At 37.3% G+C, this 17,589-nt stretch overlaps 1 protein-coding gene across 2 annotated transcripts in view; it reads left to right on the top strand.

The window, feature by feature from the left end:
* The window catches only part of LOC109094975 (sister chromatid cohesion protein PDS5 homolog B-like), a 42,001-nt gene that overhangs the window by 17,413 nt on the left and 6,999 nt on the right, over window positions 1-17,589 (top strand). For both annotated transcript variants that reach the window (XM_042739805.1, XM_042739806.1), the window contains exons 11-26: window positions 45-190; window positions 837-988; window positions 8,041-8,154; window positions 8,680-8,761; window positions 8,875-8,923; window positions 9,049-9,188; window positions 9,278-9,393; window positions 9,477-9,582; window positions 10,165-10,325; window positions 10,592-10,715; window positions 10,844-11,002; window positions 14,404-14,472; window positions 14,714-14,850; window positions 15,544-15,667; window positions 16,471-16,675; window positions 17,411-17,525. In XM_042739805.1, the coding sequence (XP_042595739.1) occupies window positions 45-190; window positions 837-988; window positions 8,041-8,154; window positions 8,680-8,761; window positions 8,875-8,923; window positions 9,049-9,188; window positions 9,278-9,393; window positions 9,477-9,582; window positions 10,165-10,325; window positions 10,592-10,715; window positions 10,844-11,002; window positions 14,404-14,472; window positions 14,714-14,850; window positions 15,544-15,667; window positions 16,471-16,675; window positions 17,411-17,525 (1,999 nt within the window). The remainder of the gene's footprint in view (window positions 1-44; window positions 191-836; window positions 989-8,040; window positions 8,155-8,679; window positions 8,762-8,874; window positions 8,924-9,048; window positions 9,189-9,277; window positions 9,394-9,476; window positions 9,583-10,164; window positions 10,326-10,591; window positions 10,716-10,843; window positions 11,003-14,403; window positions 14,473-14,713; window positions 14,851-15,543; window positions 15,668-16,470; window positions 16,676-17,410; window positions 17,526-17,589) is intronic.

Genomic DNA, 17,589 nt, shown 5'->3' with positions numbered 1-17,589 from the left:
TGCACATTAACCCAAATTGTGCATGTTTTTTTTTTCTTCTGCAGAGTATTTGAAAGTAAGGTCACATGACCCAGAGGAGGCAATTCGGCACGACGTCATTGTGTCCATCGTGACAGCTTCCAAAAAGGACCTCTCTCTCGTCAATGATCACCTGCTGAACTTTGTGAGGGAGAGGACTCTGGATAAGAGGGTATGTGCCTGGCTGTCTTTATTCTTGTTTGTTTGCTGTCTCTTAAACATTCTTTATTAGTGCTGCAGTCATTTTATTTCACGCATAATATCCGAGGGCCTTTTCTCCCATTAGTACCCCAAATGAACCAGAGACTTTGACATCACCGCATTCAGGGCAGAACCGAGCTGGAATACATTAGCTTCTTGTTTCCTTCCAGACACACTCCATTTCTTCTCACTATAATTTAATCAGCAGTCTCCTTTAGCCACCCGAGCTAGAGGGGATGGAATTATATAAATCAGACTATAACTCACATATAACCATTCCTTAGCCTTTTCAAAATGCTTTCAGGGAGGAATTTAATTGAAGGCCCCTCTGTGTTCCTGGACAAATGACACCGCAGTAGTCAAGGCATATCTCCATCTCATCCTATTATGCCTCATTTGCTTCTGCTTGCCATACAAAAGATTTGGTTTTATGCAGGAACTGTCATATCAGGCTTTTAATATGTTAATTTATAAGTAAATTTTGCTTCAGATAAAAAAATAAAAAACACACACAACACATCTTGTACCTATAAAATACCTTTTTTTTTATGTCTCACATGGGTGTATGATTTTTATACCAGAACATAATAATCTCTTCCTGTTGTGTGATCTTGCAGTGGCGGGTCCGAAAGGAGGCTATGATGGGTCTGGCTCAGATCTATAAGAAGTATGCCTTACAGGCGGAGGCAGGCAAAGAGGCAGCCAAGCAGATCTCCTGGATCAAAGACAAACTTCTTCACATTTACTACCAGAACAGCATCGACGACCGGTGAGTGAAGCTGATAAGCCGGCAGTCTTTCAATACTTGTGTGACATCCTTGGCTATTTTAAATTCAGGCTTTCTATATGGTTTATAAATTGGGTCAGTAGTGAATGCTGCTTCCAGTCAGTACATAGACATTAAGTGGAAAATACATAGATGACTTGGTAGAAGTGGTTTTTGATGATTGATAGATTATGTACATGGTTATGTAATTGTAATTAATTAAAATACTGGAGCCTTAAATCATGGTTTGCCGTTTTAAGTAATTGACAGATTTTGATTGACAAAGTTTGACTATCGAAACATTTTCATTGATTATTTAAATAGCTCTAATCTTAAGTGTTTAGAGTGTTTTTTTTTTTGGGGGGGGGGTAATACAACTCGAAATGTGCCTGCTATGTGACATATCACTGAACGGGTGTCCTGAGATATCTGTCTCTGCGAAGGCCCTAAGCTCTGTAAACCATGAAAGAGTTTTTGCATCAAATATTAAATATGCTTCGGTATATGAAATTACACTTGGGTGGCTGCCTAAAAATGCCAAAAAATCAAATCACAAGATTCTGTAAAAGTTTCTGTACAACCAAAACATTGACACAATTTCCTGGAGTTGCAGTTTCAAAGGCGCTGCCTTTTCGGTGTTAAGATGCTATTGAAAAAGATTGCTGGTGTCTGACAGGCTTTGAATGAGGCGTGAAGCCTGTAAGAGCTCTGTTGTGTAATTGGATTTTATAAGGTTGTTCGCAAGCTGTTGGAATTTAAGGACCACTGCTGAATGGAGGATTTGAGATGCTGTGTTTACTAGGGCTGCAACAAACGCTTATTTTGATAATAGATCAACCTAATGATTATTAATCGCGCCTGACTTTTATTTTGACGGCACTGAGAACGGCAGCGTCTGAGCACACAGTGCAATTACAAGTGATAAACAAAAAGCACTTTCAGTATCTGAGAGTATTTTAGTATACAAAAGTTTACAGAAAATCATAGTTATGTTTTTTTTTTTTTTTCTCAGCATTATTGTTGTTTGATTATTACTGATAAGATCATAGACACCAGGGAACTACACTTACTTTTTCCACTGGTGGCACTTGTGCTACTAACTTTTTCAGTTACTGGCGCAAAACATGATTTGGTCGCACAAATTATTTATAATAATTACTGGATAATAATGAACAATAATGAAACTGTATTGCATACAGATGTGCTTTGTTTTACTTGCCATCTTTTAAACCACATGCCTTGTTCTATTTCTTACGGTACACACAGTGCATTGCTCCGTCTTGTAGCTGGGGTTAGAGGGGGCCCTGGTGCAGGGTGTACAGTGGGCCCTGTTTTAAATGGTTTAATTTGTACTGTATGTTCATTCTATTTCTTTATTTGTGCTATTTACACAATGTTTACATTTAAGTTTGTTTTTGTTAATTTAAAATAGCACTGCATAGTCTTCACTGTAAAATAAAATACACAATCAAAACCAAAATGTATTCAGACACCTTCAACATTTCTCACATTATCACAGTTTATTTGCTATAGTTTAGAAATTGGTAATACAATATGACAATAACTCAGAGTTAAAACTGTGTCAGAACAAATTCCTCTTGATAATGTCGGATAACTTTGATAAAAAGATATGTAATGGAATCAACCAAAACTTCAGGCAACTGTCAGTATGACAATATTTACACAACTATCAATACTTTGTTGAACAGTTACCAAGCAAGCAATGCTTAATTTGGTTCAGTCTGTGGTGTGAAAAGGTTGCATAAGCAATTAAAGAAAGAAACACTTAAGCAAAACATGGTCAGGTCCCTAATTTTTTTTTTTTTTATCAATTTCATTGGTAGTCTACAGTATGAAGAATTTTTGGGTATAATATTTCACACATCACTGTATTTTGCCATACTCACTTACGTAAATGAACTAGTGCCCTGCACCCACTAGTAAAACAATATAATCAATTCTATCTGATTTTTGGATTGACTTTGGATAAATTCTTGTTAAACCTAGTAATTCAGTCAAGAGCAGTGAGTGATTTACTTTCATTTTCATACATTAAAGACTCTGACAGCAGAGCTTGTAAATTAGGCGCGGTCACCTTAAGAGACAAACGCATCAATTATAATGATACACATCTGATTTTTTTTGCAACTCTTTACTTTCACTTAAGACATAACCACAGACTTTTTCGAACACACTTTCCAAGACGGGTATTTCGACATATTTTGTATGTATTTGTTGTCGGTATAAGCAAGAAGACTTTGAGACGCGTCTCTGCTTGCTCCCTGAACACCAGAACACCGCGGTGCTGAATTGAGCTCTTTCGCTTTTCGCTCTTTTTTTTTTTTTCTGTTTATTTTAAACTGCGATTTGTATTTGTTCGTTCAGGTGCAGGAGGATGCGAACGTCCTGAAGGAGAGCTCGGTTCAGTGGTTGCTGTTCGCGAGACGCGGCTCTCTCTTGCGCACCGAACACAGCGCAAGTAACCAGCTGCTCAGTTCAGCTTTCCCGCATCGCGGGGCTGAAGCCAACTTATGTTGAATGCTCGGAGCACGTTATAAAACGTATTCTTAAAATACACATTTCTGTTTTAATAAATGCTCATATTAAATCATAGCATAACACATAAGTAGGTACAAAAACAATCAGTGATACATTTGCGACCCCATAAAAATTTGGGTCGCAATGGCATTTCAAAAGGTCGCAAATGCGACCATTTTGGTCGCAGTGTAGTTCCCTGGACACTGGCAGCTTGGCTGCTTTCACACTAATGCACAGATCTATTTTGACTTATCGGTTCATTTGTCCTGCTCTGAAAACACAACTGACTGTGTTTACATCAATTTCGTATCATAAAAGTATTCGGGGATGCAAGTGAATTTAACCGCAGCCGTGAGCTTCAGGACAAACAAACACAAAGCGCACGTGAAAGTCTGTCAGTATGTGAGATTTGTGTATCTAATACATACTGCATTCCAAAAGGCAGAAATGAAAGCATAACTAAGGTAAGAGACTGAAATAAAGTCGGGTGGAAACACACTGTCAGGTAATGTGCGAGTGTCTCACAGCGCATATTCTGTGCAATAAAGCCCGCCACGATTATCTAGCGCACACACCACGTGCCATGTGAGAAAAAGCCAAGCGCAGAATAGATTATTCTGAATATGTTTTTCTCGCACTAAGCTTGGTTTTTCCAAAATGTGCCCAGATTTCAGATTTAAAAATAGCGAGTGCATTTCTAATACTCGCGTGACAAGCATGAATGCGAATGATGTCATTGGGCTATAATCGATTATGGTCTATTACTGCATCGATGCAGAATCGTTCACTCCCGCATCGCGATGCAGCGATTAATTTCAACACCCCTAGAAACAGCACATCCTTGTGGTGCAGATGATACAGAAGAGCATACACAGTATACGGTGATAATGAGAGACAGAGAAGACCACTGACGAAGGAGACTTTTTTTTTTTATTGTCGACATTGTCTGTAATGTCGACATCGTTTCAGCCCTATTGTTTACAGAGAAAAGTTCTGTGATGGTAGTGATGCCATGGCATGTGTCAAAAGTCTGCCAGTTGTACCCTCGACATTAAAAATCCAGTTATTTCTTTAAGGCTTTTAGATGCATTGACAGCCAGTGGGCATGTTTCTCAAATGAGAATATAGAAGAATTTCCTCTGAGAGGCTGCGCTTTGGCTGAAAACAAGAGAACTGTGAAAATCCTCAGTTGAATCTGTATTGAGTGATTCTGCAGAGCTCTCTGAACACAGGGCCAATCGTAAAGAGAGAACAGTGATGTCACCAGACAGCCACTTGTTAATGCCGATTCGGTAACACATTACTTGGAGCGAGCCAGTTTATATAATGCATTATAAAGATGTCACATTGCACATTGTGTGTATTGTAATGTAACACATGATCTATTTTTATAAATGGTGTTAATCACTGTTGTAATACATTATCAGAGTTCACAAGATTGTTGTTTTTCTGTTGGTTGATTATACTGGCTATATTTTTAATGGTCTGACCACAAATAATATCTACAAAATATGTTTGTATTGATTTTATTATTATTGTATGTTTTTTTTTTCAACAATATATATTTTATATAAATAAAATTTTTATAGTTGTTCATTTACATTTTAATTTGCAGGAATGATTCAGAATTACCCAGCTATAATGCAACTATGAGTAACTATATTCATACACACTTTAGTTGAAAATAAAGACGGTGTAATTTTGTGTATAATTTTCAATCATTTGATCTAATTGTTCAAAGAGTAATGAAAGTCATGCAATTGTGACAACTTGATCTAGGTTAACCAGCTACATATCTTGAAGAGATGGACTACTGTTCAAAGGTTTGAGATTGATACGTTTGTTTTTTGATTGTCTTATGCTCACCAAGGCTACATTTTTTTGATTAAAAAAAAAACAATGATATTGTAAAATATTATTACAAATCAAAAGCTGAAGGTAAAAGTGAATTTTCAGCAGCCATAACTATAGTCTTGAGAAATATTATGCTTAAGAAACATTTCTATTATTTTGATTATTCCTCTAATTTCTGTAGTTGTGTTTAATATTTTTTGTGGAAACTGTTAAGGTTTTTTTAGGATTCGTTGATGGATAAAAGAAAAGTTCAAAAGAACAGCTTTTCTTTGAAATATATATATTTTTGAAGCAACGCTGTTTAACAAATTAATGTGTATTTACTAAATAAATTAGTTAATTTTTTTTAAATTAAAAATAAAACTGACAATAACTTTTGAACAGTAGTATATTTACTTCAACAGAATGCATAACAGCAAACCAAAATATTTCAATTTGCAAGGTGCATGTAAATAAGACGCAGTGTTGGCCAGATAGGTGACACTAGTCTTCCAGGCGTCTTTATTTTTGAGCATAAGGACAGGTCCATAAGGCACAGTGAATACAAAGAACACCTTTTGTAATGTTTTATTACATACAGGCTTCAAATAAACTGTTACCATAGATTTGCCCCACACTGAACCCAAGACTGGAGCCACAGGATGAGAAATGCAGAGATGGTCACAATTTGTGGCTCGCAACTTCTTTCATTTGAAATTTAAATGCACATGCTGAATTCATTTGTAGCCTTTTTTGTTTTAAACATGACTCTCTCTTTCCTGTCTTGTAATTTTGTAATCATTTCTGACCTTGTTTTTTTTGTGCTTTGCAACGAGCAGTACTTTTCATTTTTAAGCCTTCCTGGTGTGTTGCATACAGCTTGTCCATGTGCCCATTTTGAACTCCTCACTGATGAGTTGGCTTACAATGTTATTGCATCATTAAAGCATGTAATGACAACTGTGCAAATGCAATTTCATGTTATGATTGGGTCATCAGAATGAGATTTGAGCTCACTTGAATGGCGTCTAAGATAATTTAAATTTGGGTGATAACAAAGAAAACAATGTGCAATGTTAAAGGAATTTAAATTAAATATTTTATATATATACACACACAGACGCAGTGGGTACGGAAAGTATTCAGATCCCCTTAAATTTTTCACTCTTTGTTATATTGCAGCCATTTGCTAAAATCATTTTTTTTTTTTTTTTTTTTTCTCATTAATGTACACACAGCACCCCATATTGACAGAAAAACACAGAATTGTTGACATTTTTGCACATTTATTAAAAAAGAAAAATGAAATATCACATGGTCCTAAGTATTCAGACCCTTTGCTCAGTATTTATTAGAAGCACCCTTTTGATCTAATACAGTCATGAGTCTTTTAGGGAAAGAAGCAACAAGTTTTTCACACCTGGATTTGGGGATCCTCTGCCATTCCTCCTTGCAGATCCTCTCCAGTTCTGTCAGGTTGGATGGTAAACGTTGATGGACAGCCATTTTCAGGTCTCTCCAGAGATGCTCAATTGGGTTTAAGTCAGGGCTCTGGCTGGGCCATTCAAGAACACTCACGGAGTTGTTGTGAAGCCACTCCTTCGTTATTTTAGCTGTGCTTAGGGTCATTGTCTTGTTGGAAGGTGAACCTTCAGCCCAGTCTGAGGTCCTGAGCACTCTGGAGAAGGTTTTCGTCCAGGATATCCCTGTACTTGGCCGCATTCATCTTTCCTTCGATTGCAACCAGTTGTCCCGTCCCTGCAGCTGAAAAACACTCCCATCAGCATGATGTTGCTACCACCATGCTTCACTGTTGGGACTATTGGACAGGTGATGAGCAGTGCCTGGTTTTCTCCACACATACCGCTTAGAATTAAGGCCAAAAAGTTCTATCTTGGTCTCATGAGACCAGAGAATCTTATTTCTCACCATCTTGGAGTCCTTCAGGTGTTTTTTCATGTGTCTTGCACTGAGGAGAGGCTTCCGTCTGGCCACTCTGCCATAAAGCCCCGACTGGTGGACGGCTGCAGTAATGGTTGACTTTCTACAACTTTCTCCCATCTCCCGACTGCATCTCTGGAGTTCAGCAACAGTGATCTATGGGTTCTTCTTTACTTCTCTCACCAAGGCTCTTCTCCCCCAATAGCTCAGTTTGGCCGGACGGCCAGCTCTAGGAAGGGTTCTGGTTGTCCCAAACGTCTTCCATTTAAGGATTATGGAGGCCACTGTGCTCTTAGGAACCTTAAGTGCAGCAGAATTTTTTTTGTAACCTTGGCCAGATCTGTGCCTTGCCACAATTCTGTCTTTGAGCTCTTCAGGCAGTTCCTTTGACCTCATGATTCTCATTTGCTCTGACATGCACTGTGAGCTGTAAGGTCTTATATAGACAGGTGTGTGGCTTTCCTAATCAAGTCCAATCAGTATAATCAAGCTGGACTCAAATGAAGGTGTAGAACCATCTCAAGGATGATCAGAAGAAATGGACAGCACCTGAGTTAAATAGATGAGTGTCACAGCAAAGGGTCTGAATATGACCATGTGATATTTCAGTTTTTCTTTTTTAATAAATCTGCAAAAATGTCAACAATTCTGTATTTTTCTGTCAATATGGGATGCTGTGTGTACATAAATGAGAAAAAAAAAAGAACTTTTTGATGGTGTTTTTTTTTTTTTTTTCTCACTAGGTTGCTTGTGGAGAGGATCTTCGCTCAATATCTTGTGCCTCACAATCTAGAGACTACAGAGCGAATGAAGTGTCTGTATTATTTGTACGCCACATTGGATGGGAATGCTGTCAAGTAGGTGCATTAATTCTTGTTTTATTCTAAAACAGAGATGCCCAAACCAAGGCCTGTAGTTGGTGCCTGGTGACCTTTGGTTGTTTTGGCCCTCCCATGGAATATCAAAAAATAGGAAATAACATGCTATTGAAGCATATGTGTATTTCTAATTAAAACATTTTCTTTCAATAATTATATTATTTACAATTACTTTTTTTTGCAATGTAACATAGTTGAATATAATTCAAAATGTTTCAGTGTAATAAAACATTTAGGCACTTCTGATCTAAAACTTATGCTTGTGCAGAAATTGAGTAGCTGATTTTGCACCATGCAACCTGTTAACAAAAAGTCCCCCTACTCTGTTAAATATTGTTTGACTTGGAAATATGTCATATTATGAAGAGAAAACAGCTGTTTCATGTTGTATTTAGTGATTTTATAAGGTGCTTATGGGTCTGAAAAGAGATTATTGGACCTATAAAGATATATTTGCAGACTTGGAATGTTGATTGTGGTTGTTGTGGTCCCTCTCTCCTACAGAGCTCTGAATGAAATGTGGAAGTGTCAGAACATGCTGAGACACCACGTCAAAGATCTTCTGGATCTTATAAAACAGCCAAAAGTTGGTTTTTCCTCACTGTTGTTTGGTTTTGGTTATTGCTTTTCTAAATCTTCTTTATTACATGGTTTGCATCTGTTTAAACATTCTTGAATATTTTTTTTTTATTCCCCCAGTCTGACTCTTACAACAAGACTGTATTCTCAAAGGTCATGGTTATCACAAGTAAGTTGTGTTGTCTTGTCCGCAGTGCTGTTAAAATTATTCTCCTGTCAAGTACAAGCTGCCTTTTTTGTAGTAACAAGAAACATCGACTGAGAGGGAAACATCTCTCCATCTTTGTGTTGAAGGAAACCTGCCAGACCCAGGCAAGACGCAGGACTTTGTGAAGAAGCTCGCTCAGGTTCTTGAGGAGGACGAGAAGATCAGAAAGCAGCTGGAGACTCTTGTGAGCCCGTCCTGTTCGTGTAAGCAGGCCGAAGTCTGCGTGGTAAGTATCGCTCTGCCTTGCAGGAAAATCGTGTTTTTACTAACGCAGTTGAAGTTGTCTCAGTTTATGGCTGTGTTTGCACCCCACAGAAAGAAGTCACCAAAAAACTGGGCAGCCCCAAACAACCCAGCAATCCTTTCCTAGAGATGGTGAAGTTTTTATTAGAGAGGATAGCGCCTGTTCATATCGACACAGAATCCATCAGGTACATTAAGACTGTTAAATACCGGGAATAAATACACTATCATCAGTATGTATTAGATCTCACTCCTTCATCTCTTGCTGCAGTGCACTTATCAAACAGGTAAACAAATCTATAGAAGGAACTGCTGATGATGAAGATGAAGGAGTCCCGACCGAGCAAGCGATCAGAGCTGGCCTGGAGCTGCTGAAGGTAAATAAATCTGTAGAAGTGTAACCCACATTAGACTGTGTCCATGTTGGCTTTATATCCATTTGCACAGATACTTACATTCTGGTTTAAAGTTTGATTTACATTTAGATTTAAAGTCAGAATTTGTTAGTTAATTTGTTGCTGTAGTATAGCTACATTTCATTTCTTTTCAGATTACATCTACATTTTTTTCTTTTTTTTAAAATTCTGAATTTAGCAAAAACATACAAATTACCAAAGAACATGGAAGTTACCAAAAACATCTGGTATCATTTATAATACAAATTAATTGGTGAATCAAATTTTGATTCACTTTATTGAAAGTTTATGGACAGTTTGCGCTGATTTATGGAAATGAGTCAAACTTTCCAGTGCTATAGCATTTTTACTACTGAACTTTAAATCAAAGATGCCAGTGAAGTTTTTAGAGAAACTGATTTTTTTAGGAAGCTTGGCCCAATAAAATGAGAACAGATACTATTGCCCAGCCCCAATACTCATATGTAAAAGCACAAAGTAACCTTTTTAATTATTAGTTTGAGGTATGGGTTTTCTTTAGCTGTAAAATGTTTTTACGCTCAGGTCCTGTCCTTCACCCACCCTGTGTCATTCCACTCTGCCGAGACCTTTGAGTCTTTGCTGGGCTGTCTGAAAATGGACGATGAGAAGGTTGCAGAGGCTGCGCTCCAAATCTTCAAAAACACCGGCAACAAACTGGAGGAGAGCTTCCCACACATCAAATCGTATGTTTGAGTCCATCTCACGGTGCACACTGATCAGAAAAGCACATCTGGGTTTTATTCAAGAGGAGTGACGCTGCTTGATTTGTTCCATCAATTTAAAAGTTTCAAACATGCTTGTGTTTATTGAAGACAGTTTCTCATTTCTGGATTTCTGAGATGCTCTGTCACTTTTAATGGAAAACTAATTTCTATTTTGCTGTACAGTCATCCATAGAGTTGGATGGTGCCATTCACTCCTGCCTATTTGACTTCCTTTTGCCCCCTAGAGTCCTTTTAACAGTACTGCAGCACAAAGCAAAGAAGGGTCCTCCTCGCCAGGCCAAATATGCCATCCATTGCATCCATGCCATGTTCTCCAACAGAGACACACACTTCGCACAGATATTTGAGGTAAGATATTTGAGGAATTTTTCTTTTTTTGCTGTGTCTCTGAAATGAACCTTCCTTGGAACAGAGAACTCCCCATATTTGTTTTAAAACTTCTGGCATTCTAACCAGTTGCTTTCTATCTGCCGCAGCCTCTGCATAAGAGTCTAGACACAGACAACATGGAACAACTCATCACCCCTTTAACGACGCTGGGACACCTGGCAATGCTGGCCCCGGAACAGTTTGCAGCTCCGCTCAAATCTTTAGTGGCCAATTTCATTGTTAAAGATCTGCTAATGAACGACCGGGTAAGTTATAGCATTGCTTATTACAGTTTCTTAATATAGCCTAAATGTTGATGAGAAGGCACAGCAATCAATTTGATGCACTGCATAAAAATGCACATTTTTATGTCTCGCATTCTGGTGAAGTAGTGCATTATGTGAGCACTCAAAATGAATTCACACTTGATCTATAAAGGCCTCTGGATTGCTCAGGTTTGCATGATTTTCTTAACGTGCATTGTGAACTGTAAATGCTCTATTGTTTTTTTTTGTTTTTTGTTTTTTTATAAACATTTGTCTAATTTGGCTGTTTAGGATGTGCCTAAATGTTATTTATATAATGTATGTGAATGAAAACTAAATATAATTTTCAATTATATGAATTACTGTTCCAGTGTATAACATTAATAACAGTATATTTAATTATCATAATGCAAAAATATTACTATGTATGTATGTATTTATTTTTAAATATATATCTTTTGGACTGAAATATTATAGTTCCTATGTATAATAATGCCAATACTAAATAAATCATTTTATCATATAATTTATATATAATTTATTTTAACTTTTTATTTATCTATTTAAATATATAATATTCCAGCGTTTAAAATCATATATTCCAATATCATAATGCAGTAATAAAACAATATCATAATGGCAATAATAAAATATCCTATAATTAATAATATTTGTATTTAATATGTATCATGAATCATTTTTTTTTGTGTGAGATTTTAAGTTGAATAAAAAAACGAAGTAAATTTTTAAGTTAAGTAAACAGATTTCTATAATATATATTAAGCTTTATTAAAGACATAAGAAAGAAAGAAAAATAATAATAAAAGCATTAGACATTTAAATCATTAATCACCATTATTTACATAACAGTAAATCAGCCAAAATTTCATGCTTGTGAAAGCCCTGCTGATAATGGATATCATATCTGGTTGAGAGAACAGCATTAAATATGCATGTTTATTTACCTGCACCATTAACTAATTTGGACTTATTGAATTAATGTGATTTCATGGGGATGTGCTTTGCTTAAGGCTTAAATCAATCCAGTATAATTATAAGAGTAAATGAGTGAGAAAGTTAAAATCCTGTTTACTGATCTCATTTGATTGACCTTGTGGGTGTAGTTTTATTACATTTTCCAGTGTTTTAAAGTGAGTCATGTGCTCTAATATACATAAACATGTGATGGATCATTTGTCTCCTCGCTTCTGTTACAAGAAATGTGTTTTTTAGTTGTAACTAGGGGTCGACCGATATGTGTTTTTCAGGGCCGATGCTGATACCAATTATATATATTTTATAGATATTTTGAACCAATATATATAACAAGGCCTCTGACAAAAACTGCCTTCCCTGGTGTTGGTTGAGTGTAGTACTCCCACACTGCACTTCTTACTCTAACCATAACCTCTCATAATTCCTTATTAATTCTTTTCTGATGGCTAAAACGGAACCTACAGTAGAAGAGGTGACTATTCAATTCATCATTGAATGCACATCATTGGATTAACTTTAGTGTCCACAGGTCTGAAACATACTTGCGGTGGTAGCTGGGTGGAAAATCCATCTATTACCCATGGCACAAAAATGGTCTACTACATGTGACAAATAACAAATAATGTGTGATTTTAAACAATATTTTTTTATTTAGGCCTATTGAAATTCATTTTAATTATATAGGCTACTATTACATTTAATTACATACTCATATTATGCATTATTATGCATTGTAAATTATGCAAAATTACAGCATTTAAATGGTAGAGTTCTCCTTGCTTTTTCATGTTGTATCTCTCTCAGTGAATGGGTAAAATCTGTATATTGAATAATATGTATCAAATAATGTTCTTTGACTTTGAAACATCCCAGCCAGAAATTACAATAGTTTCCTATGAATTAAATGGATTTTAAATTAAATATAATTTTGTGTTAAAAAATTTAACGTGATTTATTTTATTTTATTTATTTATTATTTTTTTTTTAATTATAAACAAGCCTGAAATATGCTTGGACTCTTATTTGCAAAAAGTGAAAAAGTGAAAGTGATGTGACACACACACACACACACACACACACACACCCCGTTAACAAACACCCGGAGCAGTGGGCAGCCATTTATGCTGCGGTCCCCGGGGAGCAGTTGGGGGTTCAGTGCCTTGCTCAAGGGCACCTCAGTCATGGTATTGCCGGCCCGAGACTCGAACCTGGAACCTTAGGGTTAGGAGTCAAACTCTCTAATCACTAGGCCACGACTTCCCCTAAGTATCGACATTTTGAAATGTCTATACTATTGCGGGCTGTTCCTTCAGATGAGGTGATAAAATATGCATTAAAATATGCTTACAACCATCTAAAATATATTATATAAAGGTCATAACGTAGACAGTGTCATAATTCATGTCCTCGTGTAGTGAGACGCAGAAGCTGAAATCACTGCGAGCGTCGCATACTTTGTATATGTAGAAAACAAAACAGCATGTCTGTGCCATTTACATACAAAGAGACACTCAGAACATGCTGGATTCATATTTAAATATTATTTTTGCAGATGAATATTTACAGATACTAGTCCATATCGTGACTCTATTTATTTTTTTTAAGTTTCTTTTGATTAATTCATCCAAACTTTGACAAATTTCGTGACATTCGGCGTCATACAGTAAATTCCATTTAAGTTATATGACTAGATTCTGTCCACGTTTTCCGCATCATGGACATCATAGATAATATTGAGGTGTTTTGCAACTTCAGTGTAACATAAGTGGATTGTGATATTGCAACTTAAGCAATGTCTGCTGCTGCCTTACCTTTGAGAGACAACTGATGTGTGATCACTGAAGCAGGTCCAGTTAGCAAGCGCTTTCGGAGTGAGAGTGAATTACGCATTGATTGGTGAATCGTGACTTCCAACCAATTAGAGGAGCAGTGGGCGGAGATTGCTTTAGGCCACAGAGTGGTGAGTTCTGACAGGCTGCATCAGAGCCAAATAGCGCTTTTCAAAATTAAGTTATTTTATCAGCGAATCGGTTTTGAAAATGGCCGATACCGATATCATAAAAATGCTTAATATTGGTGCCTATAATTGGTCGACCCATAGTTGTAATCTTGTTAGCAATAAAGGATTCTCCTCAAGCCCCGTTCACACTAGCAGTGACTTTTGAACTTTTTGAAAGTCGCTCTTCATTTGCATAAAGTTGAAGGATTTTGAACTTTGTCGCGTTGCTGGACACGCCTCATCCAGTTGCCAATGCCCGCTGTCGCTCGTTTTGCCATAAATCTCCAGCTCTCAATGAATGGGATCGTGTCACTTTGCTGTTGCGTGTCGCTTGTAGTGTGAAAGGGGTTTCACTCTCGGGTTTGAGGCATCTGATACTGATCTAGATTTTCTGTTTGCTGCAAAGATTCCTGGCAAGAAAACCACCAAGCTGTGGGTCCCGGATGATGAAGTCTCTCCTGAAACATTGGCTAAGGTAAGATGCAGCTAAGATTTGACTTGCCATTTATTATTCCCTTTTATTGAAGAAAGTACCAGAGTGATTCACATGTCAGCAAATATTGCATTGGTTCCCTACAGATATGGATAGATGGGTTATTTTCTTTTCTTCTCTTTTTCTCCTTTACATTGTAAAAAAGGACACCTGAGCTTGCACTCACAGGAGATGATACTGAGGAGTAAAATGTGTTCAGTGGTTCTCTATCTCTGTGTCTCAGATTCAGGGTCTGAAACTGATGGTCAGATGGCTGCTCGGCGTGAAGAACAACCAGAGTAAATCTGGCAACTCCACTCTGAGAATGCTGACGGCTATCCTGAGCAGCGACGGTGATCTGACGGAGCAGGGCAAGATGGGGTGAGTGACATTTGCTCAGTTTCAAACCCTTTACTAGCAACTGACCTGAGCAGTGATGTCAAAAACAGCTGACAGGCAAGATAAAATAACAAAATAAAAGCCCATTTCGTGATTGTAAAAGCCCTTAAGATTATTTATAAAGCATTTACATCTGACAAATAAACATACCGTTCAGAAGTTTGGGGTCTGTAAAATATATTTTCTTATGTTTTTGAAAACTCTTATGTTCACCAAGGCTGCATTTATTTGATCAAAAATACAGTAAAACTGTAATATTGTGAAATCTTTTGACAAATTAAATGAACTGTTTTCTATTTTAATATATTTTGAAATGTAATGCATTCATGCGAAAGCAAAGCTGGATTTTCAGCATCATTACTCCCGTCTTCAGTGTCACATGATCCCTCAGAAATCATTCTAATATGCTGATTTGGTGCTCAAGAAACATTTTTTATCAGTGCTGAAAACAGTTGTGCTGCTTCTTTTTTTTTGTTTAAAACATTTTTGATTGTTATTTTTTGCTTTTTTAAGGTTTTTTTTCTTTTTTTTTTTTCTGACCCCTAACCTTTAAACTGTAGTGTATTTAAAATATGTAGTTTGTATGATGGCATATGTGACACAACATTTTTATTTATTTACATGTATGTCTGTAATATGGGAGTGATTTAATATGCTGATTTTCTGTGTGTGCAGTAAGCCGGACATGTCTCGTCTGCGGCTAGCAGCCGGCTGTGCCATTCTTCGTCTCGCTCAGGAGCCATGCTACCATGAGATCATCACCCTGGAGCAGTACCAGCTCTGCGCCCTCGTCATCAACGTAAGACCAACCGCCGGCTCCTTATCTGTCTCCATATTGCCCTGATGGACTCATCTTTCATCCTAATGTCAAAAAGAAGATCCCTTAACCTCATTTTAATGGGTTACTCCGCTTCGACTGGTTGTCTAGTGATTCACTGTGTTCCTGGTCACCAGTTATGCTTTGAAATCTGATTTTATCGGTCAGATAAACTGAACATAAAATAAGAAGTTTGCTTCAGTACCCCAGATTAAATCCATTGAAAATAATGCCTCTCCTGCTGCAGAGAGAGGATGTAACCCATTCACTACTCAGTTTACTTCTATAATTTTCGGGCTGTTTTGGAGTGCAACTGGATGTTCAAACTGAAAAAATGGTTGTAAATTATTTGGATTGTTGGAAGTAGGTGATTAATATTAAAATGGAGCCAGACCATGTTGCATGTTTGGAAAACCAATGCTTAGGTAGGCTGTGCAGACTAAAAAATAATGTTGTTAACCAACAGCCAAAAAGGGAAGTCAGTAGACAAATAATTTCGGAGGAACTGATTAATCTTACACGTTAAGATGAGGAATGTGCATTAAAAAAATTAAATTGGGGGTCAGTTTGGATTAAATGTTGACCTAAAGGAAACCAGAAGGTTGTAGTGTCGAACCTTAACAAAAAGATGATCCAGGAGTGGTCAACATTGAACAAGACTGATGGTGGCACTTAACCCCAGGTTACTCGAGGGTTATTGTCCTTGGAGTGTTTTGTACGCCACTGAATAAAAGCATCGGCTGAATGACTCATTAGGAACTAATGAATCCTCTTGTTTTTCTCAGGACGAGTGCTACCAGGTGCGACAGGCCTTCGCCCAGAAGCTACACAAAGGTCTGTGCAGGTTGCGTCTGCCACTGGAGTACCTGGCTGTGTTCACGTTGTGTGCCAAAGACCCGGTGAAGGAGCGCAGGGCGCACGCCCGCCAGTGCCTGGTCAAAAACATCAACCTGCGCAGGGAATACCTGAAACAGCATGCAGCAGTCAGCGGTAAGGAGAGTCGGTCAAAATCCAGCACTGAAGGCAAGGGCTAGGAATCAAGAACCAGTTTACACCCATGTCTAACTTTATAGAAGTGGAAATATTTAGGCACCTCACAATACATTTAGATTTGATACAAGGAGTCACAATTCCATTCCAAATTGATTCACAATGCATCTCAACACCAATTATTAACCCATTTAAAATTGTGACTTTCTTTGGGTTGATTCGAAAGAGAACCACAGTGAGTCCATCATTTTGTTTAGTTATTACCAGGAATTTGAGAGGTAAGGATTCTTTTCAAATACTAAAAGAGTCATTCAGGAATCAGAAGCAGAAGCAGATTCCCTGTTAGAGGCCTTTTGGTGTGTCTTTGTGCTAGTAATCTTTATTAGTTAAAATTCAAGCATCTTCCAGTACAATGAAATATTTAGCTGCTCAGTTGAACTGTTCATCAGAGTCATTATGTAAAAAAGGTTGTTGTTATGTCTGTCCTGTCAAGTGTATTCTCCGGTTCATTTTGTTGGTTTCTTCATCTGTTGTTTTTGGAATTAATTTATTGCACGTCAGCCTTTTCAGTTTTGATTTGTTCATTTCAGAGCATGTGAACCTTTTCCAATTGTAATTCATATTCATGAGCCACAGTACAAACCGGGCTATTGTAAAACATTGTGGGTCCTGGAATATGCCCAGATTTTTATAACACTTACATTATCATAAAAAGTATTTATGTGTGTACTGCAGAAAAGCTGATATCGCTCCTGCCGGAGTATGTGGTGCCATATGCAATTCACCTTTTGGTCCATGACCCAGACTACGTGAAAGTCCAGGACATCGAGCAGCTCAAAGACATCAAAGAGTGAGTCCACACAAAGTCCTTCGGCTTCTCTTCCATCTTTAATAGGAGAATGCTTATCTCTTCA

This window comes from Cyprinus carpio, chromosome B15 (assembly GCF_018340385.1).
Source record: "Cyprinus carpio isolate SPL01 chromosome B15, ASM1834038v1, whole genome shotgun sequence".
In the NCBI taxonomy this organism is placed as follows: Eukaryota; Metazoa; Chordata; class Actinopteri; order Cypriniformes; family Cyprinidae; genus Cyprinus; species Cyprinus carpio.
The sequence above is the reverse complement of the archived record's forward strand: the minus strand, read 5'-3'. Positions and strand labels throughout refer to the sequence as shown.